The 15,326-nt window shown below is 31.8% G+C and overlaps 1 protein-coding gene across 3 annotated transcripts; it reads right to left on the reverse strand.

Annotated features, from left to right (window-relative positions):
- Positions 1 to 739: 739 nt before the first annotated feature.
- On the reverse strand, positions 740 to 10,155 carry LOC110730489. 3 transcript variants are annotated; one of them, XM_021910288.1, is made up of 11 exons: positions 9,844 to 10,155; positions 8,780 to 8,907; positions 5,349 to 5,393; positions 5,119 to 5,232; positions 4,257 to 4,325; positions 4,119 to 4,175; positions 3,819 to 3,932; positions 1,825 to 1,905; positions 1,672 to 1,740; positions 1,527 to 1,592; positions 740 to 1,152 (listed from the first exon to the last, which is right to left on the reverse strand). In XM_021910288.1, the coding sequence occupies exons 1-11, from the start codon at positions 10,046 to 10,048 to the stop codon at positions 1,120 to 1,122; spliced, it is 981 nt and encodes a 326-aa protein (XP_021765980.1). In that variant the 5' UTR covers positions 10,049 to 10,155; the 3' UTR covers positions 740 to 1,119. The 3 variants fall into 3 exon arrangements, with proteins under 3 accessions (XP_021765980.1, XP_021765979.1, XP_021765981.1); XM_021910287.1 differs by lacking the exon at positions 740 to 1,152 and adding an exon at positions 1,154 to 1,434; XM_021910289.1 differs by lacking the exons at positions 740 to 1,152; positions 8,780 to 8,907; positions 9,844 to 10,155 and adding exons at positions 1,154 to 1,434; positions 5,721 to 6,721.
- Between the last annotated feature and the right edge of the window lie 5,171 nt (positions 10,156 to 15,326).

A 15,326-nucleotide genomic window follows, 5' to 3' on the forward strand; every position in this document is an offset into this window, starting at 1 on the left:
AATCATTATTATTTAATTAGTTTGTAATTAATTAAAGTCACAATTTTAATTAATTACAATTTAATTATCGTGTATATGGGTAGAAAATATTATGAATAGTAATTAATATAAAAATTGAAAATAAGTAAGAGAGAGAATATAGTAGGGTATAGTAAAAACTAAAAAGTAAGAAAGAGAGTGGTGAGAGAATTTTTTGATTTGTTGTTGGTGGGATGAAAAAAATTCTTTCTTTTAAAAACTGATGTGGAGGAGAGGGAAAGGTGGAGAGAGAGTGAAGAGGGAATTTTTTTTTTTTTTTTCTCTGATGATAGTGCTCTAACAAACATATATTATAAAGATGTAGTATGATAGGGGTAGTGGCGATAGGGTCTGTGTCAGTGATGGTGGAGCCGTGATAGGGCAAAGATGGTAGTGAGTTGGTGCATCAATGGTGGTGGGTGGCTATAGTGTGGGGTGGTTACCAAAATAATAAAAAGCTAAATTATGTAAAACTTTGATTAATTAGATTAGAACCAATGAAAACAAAATTCTTGTCTAATTAACCTATTCAACAGGTTATCAACACCTCTCAACAGGTTATGGACCAAATTGAGCAGAATTTTTCAAAGTTAGGATTATATTGCGAATACTGATAGTTGAGATTATTTTGAGCGGATCATCGAAAGGTGGGATTATTCCTATCAATTTTTCCTTTAAAATTAGGAATATGTTTCACTTATGTCGTTCCCTCTCACTTGTGTCCACATTTAAATTAGGACGGTGTCCTTATGTCTGAAATTTCTTACTCTTACATGTCAGATACTTATTTTTACTTGATTGAATAGGGTCTTCTAATAAGCTTGATATTGAGCTAGGGCTTACTAAACTTGCAAGCTTATTAGTACTTCATATTTTGAACTAAAAACTTGGATAGATCACCAAAGGACTAAGTAGAATTTGTTGAAGCTTGATTTCATTAATTTGATTTCTTCAATAGCTCAGGAAGGTTGAAGAAGCCGTAAAAAGAATGATACCTGAAAAAAGAAGAAAAATGAAAAGGCAAGCCGAACAGATTGACATTACCCATATTTTTCTTTTCCGCAGCTTTCTTATCTAAGCTTGCAAAAGGCTTCCTCCTAGTTATGTTACTCGTGTTCCATGCGCTGAGACAGACTGAAGACAACCGCCACAAAATGATAATCATTAGAACATATTTTGCAAAACACTATACAATCTGTATTAGTCTGCCATTAACATTGTTACACTGAAATTTCGCGTATAGCAGTAATGATATATATAGCCTACATTCTATAATCCTGAATTACGTATTATCAACGCCAAAACTGTGTCATTTCTTCTAGGGCTCTTTTGTATGTGCATTGTTCTTAGTTATCGTCAGTGTGGCAACAATCATCTCAAAGCAAACAAGAGGTAGAAAACAGCTAGAGCAGAAACCTATATTAAATCCAACTTAAGATCAGCTTCCAGCTTAATTATGACTTTATGAGAGAGTATTCACCAGACAAGAAGATCCACATTTGACTTACCAGAAAAGGCACCAACGACAGCACGCTCAAGGCAAGTGTAAGCAGGAAAACAGCCACAGAAGATGCCTACCATAAGCAAACTTGAGATTTGCTTCAGCTCAATCACGAGAAAGAATTGTAAAATCCAGGCTCGTCATAAACTTACCAGAGAAAAAAACACTGATAACAACCATCTCAGAGCAAGAATGGTAGGAAATACAACTACAACAGAAACCTGGAAGAAGCCAACTCAAAAATATCAGTTCAATTATGAGACAACTTGTTTATTAAGGGTCCATAGTTATGTTTGTTAACTTACCAGATAGAACACCAACTCTTCACTGGAAAAAACAGCAGTAAAATCATTTATCTCCATCTTTTGTCTGACAAAACCTTGCAACTATAAGCATATCTATTAGCAACAAGCACACAACTAAATATAGTATACGATAAGCTCAATGTCAAGAAAGCAGTAGGAAAGCATGCACAGTTCAGGTACACATCAAGCTAAGGCTATAAGCGCGCCTGGCTACTGTCTAGTGTCTACCAACTGCCAAGAGCGTAAAATCCCTGAATAAGCATCCAAATAGGCAAGAGAAAAAGCATAGTAAATTTTCCTCCATTACAGAATAATAAGCTGAATCTGATTTTCTGGTCAAATCTCATCAACATTGATTACTAATTTATCACTATTATACATAATATGTGACAGAAGCACATAACTAGCCTCAAACCAGAAACCGGAATTCATTAGTATCCTAAACCCAACAAGAAAGCCTGAAATCTATCAGAGTTCAGTTATTCAATCTAATGTCAAACACAGCATGCTTTTCATGCATAATTTAAATTTTGGGCATAAATCACATTAGCTCCAGCTCATATTGCCCTTATTATGAGATGTAAGCTTCAACCAGATCAAGTTACATGCTTTGATGTATAGCTCAATTAAAACAAATCTAGTAATTCTTTGATCATGCCTTGCTAAATGATAGGCTATAAAGCTATAGTGATTTGGTAGACTATAACATCCTTCGTAAGTGATAGCCTCTAATCCGACATAGATATTTAAGAGACTATTTCACTTAAAAGTCCTAGTAAGTCCATGTGGTGAGCTCACCTATCATTGAATAGATGAGATTATTGTCTCACTTGTAATGAAAAACTGTTATAATAGCTTCTGCCAGACAATAGGTTAAATAAAATAGCAGAGCAGAGGGTTCAAATTACTGTAGTCAGAGAAAATCAAGGGAGCTATGTCACACCTTCTTCTAGGTTACTTGTTTTGCATTTCATTCTCTGTACTGTTGAAAATCGAAATAGATGACCAAAAATTAAGAGATAAAGTAGGAACTAGGACGACATCTGAGGTCATGAGGTGAGAACTAGGGAGTAAAAGATTGGGGAAATACCCCCACATCTTTCTCAAAAAAAGAATCAAATCCTCATTTCAAGATGAAAGTTGGATGTAAGATACTACTCCCAACACCAGGCCACATGGTTTAGGTCCTAAAGAAAATATAATTTAATAATTTTCACATAAATAAATTATGCTTAATTCGGGATACTATGTATTAGGTAATCCATGTCCCTTTGGCTTGATATCAATAAATTTTCTGAAAATGCTAAATATGAATCATTATCAGCAGGCAGGTACCTGCAATATAGTGAAGAAATTGCTAGCCAAAAATCTTAATCACCACTTGAGTTTTGTGACTAAGGGCTTGCCTTGCATTATCTTTTTAGGGAAAATGTACAAGAGATGTTTGTGAATGATAGCAAGGAAAAGCTTATGTAAATTGAGTCTTTACAAGTTCACAAACAAGTAGTCTAGCTTTAAGGGTTGCTGTTGTGACAGATGCAAGGAACATAAACAAAGAACAACACAAACATGCTTCACTAACAATGTGTTAGCTATGTCCACCGGCAAGCAAGAAGATGTTTAATTGATCTAAAGGAAATAAAATCATGGAAAAGGCTAGGTTAAAACCTCAGGAAATAAGCCCAGAGATCCCATGATGTAACTAGTTCCCATGTAAGATCTGCTATTCTCATATGAATTTTGTTTGATTGAACTAAGTAATTTTTTATTGATCAAATTTATTGATGATTAAATTTATTTATATGAGCAAAAATCAAGGCATATTTTAACAAAAAAACACTCAAGCCAAAGCATCAACAAGCAATTCCGAAAGATCTCCTCCCCACACTTCCCAACCCCCACCCCCAAAAGAAAAAGGGGGAAAAAAAGAGGGAGGGGGGGGGGGCACAGAGTGAATGGTAAAGAGAAGGGGACTCAATTCAGAGATGACAAACCTGATGGTGATACTTTTTGATAGCTGTATATGATCTTCTTAGTAGGTTTATAGCTTCCGAAGAGTAGGCAACTAGCATGTCATGATATCTTCTACCAGGTAATTTGTTAATAAACTACAAGAGACGCAGAAAGGTTAACTAAGGAAATGTAAAACATACAGAAGTAGTCAAAGGGAAGGTGCCATATAAATCACTAAGCAATACACATTTAACATATAAAACTTTCACAGAAAAGGAGGGGGTGGGGGGGAGGAGGAGAAAGAATCAAACAAAAAGTTCAAACACGTGCATAGCTACAACCTTAAAGAATAAACATCTTTCATTGCGTAAGTGCTGTCGTAGCTCCCCTGTTCTTCTCTGCCAAAAAGTTCTAAACTCAGTAGGCAGCATAAAAGATATAGTGAACAGAAAGCATTTCAGCAGCTAGGTGAGAGATACTTCTATGACTTCGCGAGCCTGCTCAAGCTTTTGAACATGAAACCAAAGTTCTGGGACGATTTTTGCCATCTGTGAAACAATAGCTCATTAGATGAGGCTAGGAATGACATAGCTAATACGGCATACTGTTTACTAAAAAAAGAAACAAAAAAACCTGTTGGCACCCAGGAAATGCACGATAATAGCGTAACAATTTCAATGGTTAATCAGTAACAACAAAGGCATATAACAGCTTGAATGTCTCTTATAAGAAAGGAGTAATACCTAGTATATATACTCCATACATGATTTACAAAAGGAGGACATCTAAGTGGCATTGTAACTTTAGGATACACAACAAAAACATATAACAGCTTGAATGTCTCTTATAAGAAAGGAGTAATACCTAGTATATATACTTACATGATTTACAAAAGGAGGACATCTAAGTGGCATTGTAACTTTAGGATACTGACAAGTATTTTGGAATATACCATCAATAAGAACCTAAGAGGTCACAAACAAACTGTATAATATCTTTCATGGAAAGCATGCTAGAAAAACAATTAAAATTAAATCAGATCCTGTTGGCACACATGGAATGTATGACAATTTGCAGGCATAAAATACTAGTGTTTTAAGCATTTTGTATTATTTGAAAAACAAAAAGAATTGCTTGCTAGTTTGAGCAGTATTGTTCATTAAATTTTCTTCTTAACTTTGCTTTCATTCTATAAAGGCTGCATATGACTTACTCGGGATGAACTTTTCATGTCAATGTGACAGACGGAATTTTTACTTGTCAAAAAGTGACTATACAGTCTCAGAGAACATTTCAGTTGCATGCATTGATGAAATTACTCTGTTCTAGCTTATACCTTACCAATTCAACTTTTGAAGCAAGCGATTCCACTGATCTCTTGTCAACCTTAACCCTGACTTTCAATTGACTGATGTTCAAGTCATTTCTTCTCACGACAGCCTCCAATTCTCGTACCTAAGGATGCCCAAGTGAATAAATGTAGTGGTATTTATTCCCTTTCAATGGTTTCAATAAATCGTTAAAAGGAAAAACCAATTTAAAAGGCACTAAACCAATAAACTTAAGCATACCTGTTCTTCAAGCAACTTTATCATTTCCTCATAGTCTGGTGCATCCTACAAATTATTGTACAAGATGAGTAAAGATGATAAACTTTATACCCATTCGAACACCAATGCTTCCAGCTTATTTAATCATTTAATACAGTACGAATTAGTAAACATTGAATCACATAAGACAAGATCAAACAAATAAAGGCTTCCATAGGTCAAAATTATTCGGCAAAGTGTTATGCCAAAAAGGTAGTCAAACACTCATAAACGATCATTTATATCAACTAAACAATGAAGGATGACATGTGCAGAAAAAAACCAAGAATACACATTTGGATATGCATAAAAAGGAAAATTTAACATAATACGGTTCTCCCATAATGGACCAACCTTTAAATCTTCGCAAAATAAACACAAGTTTGTATTTTTTCTCCCGTAGCAAACCAAGCTTGTCACTTGACCCATTATACCAGGTTGCACTCCACGTGTCATGTCCTTATTGGTTAATTTTTTTAAAAAAAAATCTAGTAATTTTGTGTTTAAAAAATACTAAATTAAAACACCCTCCCTTACCCCACACCACTGCCAACCCCACTCACCCCCTCCCCTGCCGGCGGCCGGCGGCCGGCGCCCAACCCATTCCCTCGGCGCCCTCCCCTTTCCCCATTCCCGCTACCCTCGACACCACCCCTCCACCCTCGACACCACCCCTCCCCCCTTTCACACAACCGGAAACGACCCCCAAGACGGAGTTTTAAACTCAATTGAACTCAAGGTCAGAAATTGCGATAGAGTTGTAGAACAAAAATGGCGATCGAAATCTTGTAAGCCTATTCAATTGGACCTCAATCTTCAACCTCATTAGTCTGGTCAGCACCTCATTAGAAACGACCTCTGACGAAAGACATGAATGGCGACAATGGGGGAAGGTTCCGGTGAGAATTTGCGGAGGAGATGGAATAATGCGCCACCGAAGATTCCGCTTCCATTGATGCATACGGTGGACGGAGGTGGCGGAGAGGAAAGACATTGAGAGGGAAGAAGGAGGAGGAGAAAGAGGAGATATATGGGAGAAGTTGTGGTGGTTTCATGGTGGGGGGACTGGGAGAGGAGGGGATAGCAGCGGGTGGGGGGTCTGATTTTTATTTATTTATTTTATTTTATTTTGTTAATTTTAGAAAGATAATTAAATGAAAATTAAAAAGTGACCAGTGTTCGGGTCACAGGTCATTTTGGTTTACTAAGAGAAAAAAAATACAAACTTGTGTTTAATTTGGGAAGATTTAAAGGTTGCACCATTATGGGAGAACCACACAAAGGTTAGTTTGTTTATGTTAAATTTTCCGCATAAAAATGAAGTTAATGAACCCACTTTATGTACTGTAGAGTTTATTATCATGACTAAAATACATTCTCTAGTAGGTTTCATGCTCTCAGCAATTTGCCTTTCTCTCGCTATCAGGGCTCTATAGTCTATTACATCCAAACAGCTTTCACACTCAAATTGTGGAGGGTACAAAAATCCTGGCTTGCATATAGAGGTGTCAAAAGCACACCCAACCCGATCCGAAACCGACCCGAAAATATCCGATTTAGATTTCGACTCGTGTGAACATAATAATTTAACATAACTAAACTTTAAAAATTGACCTGACTCGACCCGACATCATCAGACCCGATTCGAAGACCCGAATTGACACCTCTACTCGCATGAAGATTTTGCCGCCTCTATCAATCATACAAGATAACTGAGACCCTTGAACCACTGCCCAGCCTCATTAGCAGATAACCCACATCCAAAAACACTTACATAATGAACTAGTGGTAAAAATACATCAATTTGTTACAAGAGAAAATCACTTTATCTACAGAGCAACAGGATCTTGATTTTTGTTGGAACATTTTTGTTGTTCTTGTTTTGGTCTTTGGATGACATGTGCAGAAAACAACCAAGAAAACACACTGGGATGTGCATAAAAATATACTCATTTATGTACTGCAGATTTTATTAACATAACTAATATACATTCTCTAGTCCATAGTTGACATAGCTAAATTGACAATCCACTGCTGAAATAAAGAAGGCTGGTTGAGATGGTATTAGATAATTTGATTGCATTAAAGACAGTGTAAATGAAAAAAAAACACAATAGGATTTTTGTTTTCCTTGTCGTCTTCTTGGAGATGTACGTAGGTTTACTCATTTAAATTATTTGAATTTTCCAAATCTACTTGCGATATACTAAAATATAATGCTCAATCCTAAAGCGATAATGTCAATATTACCTTTCAAAATATGCACACAATTACGTACACAATGATGAGATTTGATTTATATGAATTAACTTGAAGGAAAAAAATATCAAATGTATTCATTCTCTCTAGAAGGAGAACTCTAGAAGTAGAAGAATGACACCAGTCACTCCAAAAATGTAGGACAGCATCTTCCATACAAAAGTCACTTTTTTGCCATCCATAGCTAAGGTTTAACACAGATGGAAGCAATCCATTTCCTGGAAGTATTTCTTTCACAGCTAAGGTGTCAACCATGAGAATCAACAAGCACTTAAAACATAGAAAGCTAAGACTATAGCCGAAAAGCTCTGTAAAAAAAGAGCATTCTAGAAGATATGGCTAGCTAATCAATGCAAATGACCGAGCCAAGGCAGAGGAAACAAGTTACAAGTGCAAGTACTAATCCAACAAGTTACTGCTAAGCTGCATATTGATACTTCCATTTTAATTTGTTGAAGCTGTAGCTAGAACAGTTATGAAAATAAGCTTAATTTTCAATCCCCTGATAGTTCTAATTTTAAATGCACCTGAACTTGATTATTAGATGCCATCCAATCATCAAAATATCAAGAAGCTCTTTGCAATGTTGATGAGCTCATCAACATAGTTGAAAGTCTCTAGAACAATTATCACTTCAGGCACTTTAATTTGGTTAGGCATGGGTAAGGTCATAAATCATGATGTAGCATATTACAAAATCATACAAACTTATACAAGTGTTATCACATTATAAGCATTTGTATTGGCATATCATGGCTTTCTCACCTCTTTTCCCCTTTCCTCCTAACTTCGCAAAGACAACATGGGTATATTTGTATAGTCAAGCAAATTCAACAATGCAGATGTGTAAAATGATATACTCCTCTAATCTCATACACTTGTAAGGAATACAGTTCAATCTAGTTAAAAATGCATTAGCATGATAAAGTGGTGTCTAATATTACATCGATATCATGAAATGACCTACAATCTTCTATTGATGTTGAGAAAAAAAAATCACATGAAACTATGCGTTAATATTGTAGAGTAACAAACATTTTGGATCAAAAGACGTTGGCTAATTGGCTAACAATCTAACACAACATATATTTTGGAATGAAGGGAATGACAACTGACAACTTTCAGATCATGGAAAAAGGTACGAAGCTGCTGACCTTTAAGTTGGACAAATCAGACTCCAGGTGTTGTATAGTACGACTAAGCTCTTCAATTTTCATCTCACAATTTCCAATAAGAAGGCTTTTACTGTCAAGTTCTTGGCCAGTCATCTCACTTAAATGTTCTGTAGCAATATTGATCCACAACATAGATGAGTAGATATCATTCAGGACAAATATCTAAAGGAATTAAAACGACTGCAAGGAATAATAACCAAATTGTCAAGCAAATCAGAACGAAAATTCCAAGTTTAATGGAACAAAGTGACCACAAACAAAAGAAAAACATAATTAGTCAGCACACAAAAAGGCACAACAGATTTAATCTATTCAAACTTTAAGCTGAGGAAAAGATAAGCCTTATCAAGGCAATTTGCCAAAAGATTGCGGCCTTTAATCCGTTTCACACTGTTTTTGGTTACAGCCTCGAACCAAGACACTCAGCAGGTTTATCTATTTTATCAGTCAAGCAAAATATTAGCAATTGTTTCTAAAGTAACAGGAAAAAAGAAACACAGAGAATCTTGAATCATCATACAGTGTAAGAGTAATTAATTTTATTATTACGGAGTACTTATATTAGCACTGCTCAGTTGGATTCAAATCAGCTTTGAAATCGACAAAATTGCAGACAAATGTCAGCTGTTATTCAAGCAAACTAATCAGAAATTAGCATAAATTTCAATTTACAAGAAAATTTAGCTATTCTTATCCTCCTTTCTACTCAAAATCTTAGTCGTTTCACAAATTTCTTCTAGTGCAAGAAATTAAATCATTCTACATTATGGATGCAACTTCAAATATCACTATTTAGAATCAATTTTCAATTATAAGCCAATCTACGAAGTACTTGTATATTACAATGCGATTTACTGTGCCAATTTACAAAATCAATGCAATTAATAATGCAAATACTTTTAATAATATGCTATTATGCTCTATCAATCATCGAACTTAATTACTCACAAATCAAATCTAATTTACGGAAAATTTTCAGATTAATCTCAATCAAAAACACGTCGAAATAATTATTAAACAAGGAAGAATTCAAGAAGAGATACCTAATCGAGCAATTTTAAGCTTCATATCCTGGATTTCGCATTCCAAATTAGTGTCAGAATTTGAGCAAATTTGGTGACTTTGAAATTGAGGATGGTTGGTCTCAGTGAAATCAACAATGACAGCATTGGAAGTGGAGAAGAGAAGTGAGGAGAGAGAGAGGAAGAATGCGATTGCGAGGTACGCCGTCGGTGAGGCCATCGTCATTGCCACTTTGCTGCTACTCTTCAAGTCTTGACTTCCCACTTCCCTCTTCCCTCTTCCCTCTTAGTTCTGTGCTTCTCGTTATGAAATCGGAGTAAAGAAAATACGGAGTAACGGTGTATGTACAAGTGAAGGCCCTATTCTTTTGAGTTTATGAACAGAGCAAAATAGATTTTATTGTTGTTATTATTATAATACTATTATTATTAGTTTTAATATTATTATTATTATCATTATTATTATTATTATTAATATTATTATTAGTATATTATTATTATTGCATTATTATTATTATTATTAGTTTTATTATTATTATTATTAGCATTATTAATATTATTAATAGTATTATTATTATTATCGCATAAATATCATTAAATATTATTATTATTATTATTATAAAAGCCTACAAAATCATTCAATTTACAAGAAATTAGGGGGGTCGAAATACAACATGGGCCCCACCCCTCTAGATATAGCGAATCCGATCTTATTGAAGATGTGAGCAGATGCACGAGCACCAATATCCTGAGTCTTTGCAAACGCCTGAACTCTCTTCAGCAACGCAACAACATCCTTCTCTAATTTCCCCAATGAAGAAAAAGAGAAAGGAAAAACTCATAGTCAATAGCCCTGCAACTAGGGGTGTTAAAAAACCCAACCCGGTTGTCTCGTCTCGATTACCCGATGACCCGCAAAAAACCCGATGGGAAATTGACAATTTTTTCTGTTTTTCTCGGGTCGGATACCCGTCCCGCTAAAATAGCAGTTTCGTGGGCCGGGACATGGGACAGGCTTTGCTAATCTCGGGTACCCAGATACCCATTATAAGAAAAATAAAAAATTCGTTTTCTTACAACTTAGATCATCTCTATATGGTATTCTATCAAGTTATTGAAGGAGTTGTGTCCTTAGTCGTTTGTGCAATTACTAAATATATAAATTAGGATTAATTATGGAGATAAATAATTTAGTCATTTTAGGTGGTCATAGCGTTTTGCTAGAAACCAAGTATGATCTGTGGGTTTATTATGAAGCTCATTGCTAATTTGACTGAATCCTAGGATGTCACACAATAAAGTATTGGTTTGGATCAAAATCTATTAAGGCTCAATAGTGGGCCTTGATGGCAGATTATTTGTGATTAGGGTTTTACTTTTATATGTGATTGACCTATAAAAGTAAGTTAGACAACCCTAATTAAATACACTGTTATTTTCTGCCTCCTCCCATCAAAAGTAAGAAGAGTGTTACATTCATTCCTCTTCCATACTAGCATACGTGGGGATCCAATTCGTACTTGTGGACTGATTAGAGGAGCAAGACTTGGGGCTCAAGATCTCCGCGGTACAAAGTAAACGAGGAATTCACGCATCAAAGGTTGTAATTCCTAACCTTATTATTGATACTTACTAGATAAAAGCCCGTGCGATGCACGATTTTTTTCATACATAAATCTCAAGAAAAGATATTTTCCTATAGACTCTAAGTTTATATATATATAATTATTTGATTTATTTTACTATTTAATAATTTTAGACGAAAAAAACACATAATAATTTAATTAAAGTGTTATTGCCTATTACAAAAGTATAATTTTTTTTTTAATGTAATTTATTATGCGACTTTATTTATTGTTGTTTAGTATTTTATTCGTTGTTGTTAGTTATATGACAACTTAATTTAATAATATGAATAAATTGTAAATATGATATCTTTCAAAAAAAAAATTGTAAATATGATATTTTATTGATTACATATTAAGTTAAAAGTGAAAAAATATTTTTTTATTTATTTTTGAAATAATTTAAATCCTAAATCATTATTAGTTGTTTTTAAAAAAAATAGAAATATTAAAAAATAATAAAAACGTGTATACTATTTATGTTCTATTTCAATAGAATCACCTACTTTGTTCAGACCCATATCTCTTCCATCTAATAAAAGTGGATAAATAAAACATGTTAGCAAAAAATAAATTATATAAAATTAATTGTTATAGTCTTATAAAATAAATAAATATATTTACCAGGAAGTTAAAATTGTGGTGAAATTGATCTAAAAATTGTAATTGTAAAAAATCAAATCTATGCATTAGAATATTTTCATTGTCCCTAATCGCTCAAACAATAGTATTTTGGAAAATTGAATCATTATTTTGTTGTCACTGACAATGCGTGCAATATTGCTTCTTATTTGTAACGAATGAAAAGTATTTAATTGGGTATATTTTTCTTTCAACTAATTTTGGACGAATTGTACAAAGTTAGCTTTAATTGAGGTATGAACGTAATCAAAATTAAGTTAATTTGATGACTTGATTAAGCTACCTAAATCACAAAAAAATTGTTCTAATTATAAAATTAATTAATATAAACTACAAAGGTTTATAGAAAAATTTAATAAATGTATACAATTTATAAAGATATAATACCTTCTCATCCAATAGGACCATCAGGCGAGAAACTCGTACTTTGATTTTCCAATCATTTTTGCTCGAATCTAATTCTCTGATTAAATCAGATTTGCGTGTAAAAAAAAATCAGTAAACAAAACATAAACATATAATCGTTAAGTATTCCAATTAAACACAATGTAAGCAATAATCACAAATATACATTTAAACATGATTTTTAAAAATTAAGCTAAGAATTACTCAACCATTGATGACTAAAACTGACACAAAATTCGCTTGATTTGGTTTTATATTGATACGAAATTTTGTTGGTGTTGTAGGATGCGTCAATTTATAATGGTATGCATCACAAATTTTAATTTTATTATTATTAAGGAATAATTTTTATTTCTTATCATAAACACTGTCAAGATTTATCTTAGATATATAAATCCTATATGTGCGATGCACGATTTTTCATACATATAGAAAAGATATTTAATAATTTCAGACAAAAATAATAATAATAATAATATTAATATTAATAATAATAATAATAATAATAATAATAATAATAAATATAATATTAATAATAATAACAATAATGATTTAATTAAAATAATATTGCCAATTACAAAAGTATAATTTTTTGTAATGTAATTTATAATGCGACTTAATTTATTGTGGTTTTGTATTTTATACGTTTTTGTTAATTATATGACAATAATATGATATATTTCAAAAAAAAAAGTTTGTTAATATGATATTTCATTGATTACATATTAGAGTAAAATCTTTAATGTGAAAAGATAGTATTTTTTTATTTTTAAAATAATTTAAATCCTAAATAATTATTCGTTGCTTTTTACACTTGAAATTAAACTCTCAAATCTATATATCATTTTGTATATTTCTTGTGATCTCTTGATATCTATATATCATTTTGTATATTTCTTGTGATCTCTTGATATCTAACAAATTATCTGTCTTTCAAATTTTTAGACATAAAATGTTTAAAGAAGGTAAAGTTTTTTATTACATTATAAGTATTAATTTTTTTTATGAAAAAGTCATCTTATTAATCGGGTATTTAGATAAAACCATTAATTTCATAAGATAATTTTTATTCTTTTTAATAATTTAAATCCTAATATCCTACGATTTTTTATAAATAAAATCTCATAAAAATAATTTTTGTAATTAGATCATACTCATAATATTTTTGAACATTAAAAATAATAGTTATTAGATGTAATATTTCGATGTAAGAAATTTTATTTAAAAAAATTTCGATAGGATCGCCAACTTTGTTCACACCAATAACTCTTCCATCTAATAAAAATGGATAAATAGAACATGTTAGCAAAAATAAAATTTTTATAAAATTAATCTTTATAGTCTTATAAAATAAATTAAAATATTTACCAGAAAGTGAATAATTGTTGTGAAATTAATCTAAAAATTGTAATTATACAAAATTAAATCTATGCATTGGAATTTTTCATCGTCCCCAATTGCCCAAACAATAGTATTTTGGAAAATTGAATCGTAATTTTATTGTCGTTGACAATGCGTGCGATATTACTTCTTATTTGTATCTAATGGAGTAAATTTTTCGTTCAATCAATTTTGAACAAAATTGTAGAACAAAGTTGACTTTAATTTAGGCATGAACGTAATCACCCTGTAATTAAAAATAAAAAATTAAGTTAATTTTATGACTTAATTAAGCTACCTAAATCACAAAAAATTGTTTAAATCATAAAATTAATTGATAAAAACTAAAAGGTTCATTAAAAGATTAAATAAATGTAAACGATTTATAAAGATAAAATACCTCCTCATCCAATAGGATCATCAGGTGAGAAACTCGTACTATGATACTCCAAAGATTTTTGCTCGAATATAATTCTCTGATTAAATTAGATCTGCATGTAAAAACAACATTCAGTAAACAAAACATAAACATATAATCATTAAGTATCCCAAATAAACACAATTTAAGCAATAATGACAAATATAAATTTAAACATGGGCTTTAAAAATTAGGCTAAGAATTACCCAGCCATTGATGACCTAATAAAACTGACACAAAATTAATGACACAAAATTTGCTTGGTTTGGTTTTGTATTGATACGAAATTTTGTTGGTGTCATATGATATGTCAATTTATAATGGTAAATATCACAAATTTTAATTTAATTATAATTAAGGAATATTTTTATTTCTTATCATAAACACTATCAAAATTTATCTTATAATAGTAGGTATATAAATCCTATATCTAAAGATGATTATATTTTAAAAGATAAATTAAATCCTAATAAATCAATATTCGTTGTTTTTACTTACGTGACAAAATTCTTAAATCTCATTCGTCACTTTTGTTTAGGTGACAAACGAATTTTTTAATTCAAAAAAAAAAAATAGAAATCTAATTTTTAATTGGTCGAAAATATACCTTTGCTTATGTGGCACGCCGAATGCTCTCCAAAAATTCCTACTTTATTTATATATATTAGATTATTATATGCATATGATCCTGTTTAGATGTTAAGAATATGATTCTTGAAATTTCGCTAAGCACATCTAAAATTCCTATAGTGGTATCAGTTAGCCAAATGCATATGTTAATTTGTTCATATTTTTTTATGCGAATTTTGTTGTTTTAATTCAATTCGGAGAGGGATTTAATATATGGAATAATTTGCATAATTAAAAGTTGTTTTAATTGATTGGAATTAAGTATTTGATATTTAATTAAATTCGTTTAATTAATAAATAAATAAAAATAAAAAAAATAAATAAAGGGGGAAATAGCGTTTCACGAACAAGGTGCATGAAAATCGAAAATTTGACTTTCAATTCGACAAGCTGTGTCGAAATTG

Source organism: Chenopodium quinoa, unplaced genomic scaffold (assembly GCF_001683475.1).
Source record: "Chenopodium quinoa cultivar QQ74 unplaced genomic scaffold, ASM168347v1, whole genome shotgun sequence".
NCBI lineage: Eukaryota > Viridiplantae > Streptophyta > Magnoliopsida > Caryophyllales > Amaranthaceae > Chenopodium > Chenopodium quinoa.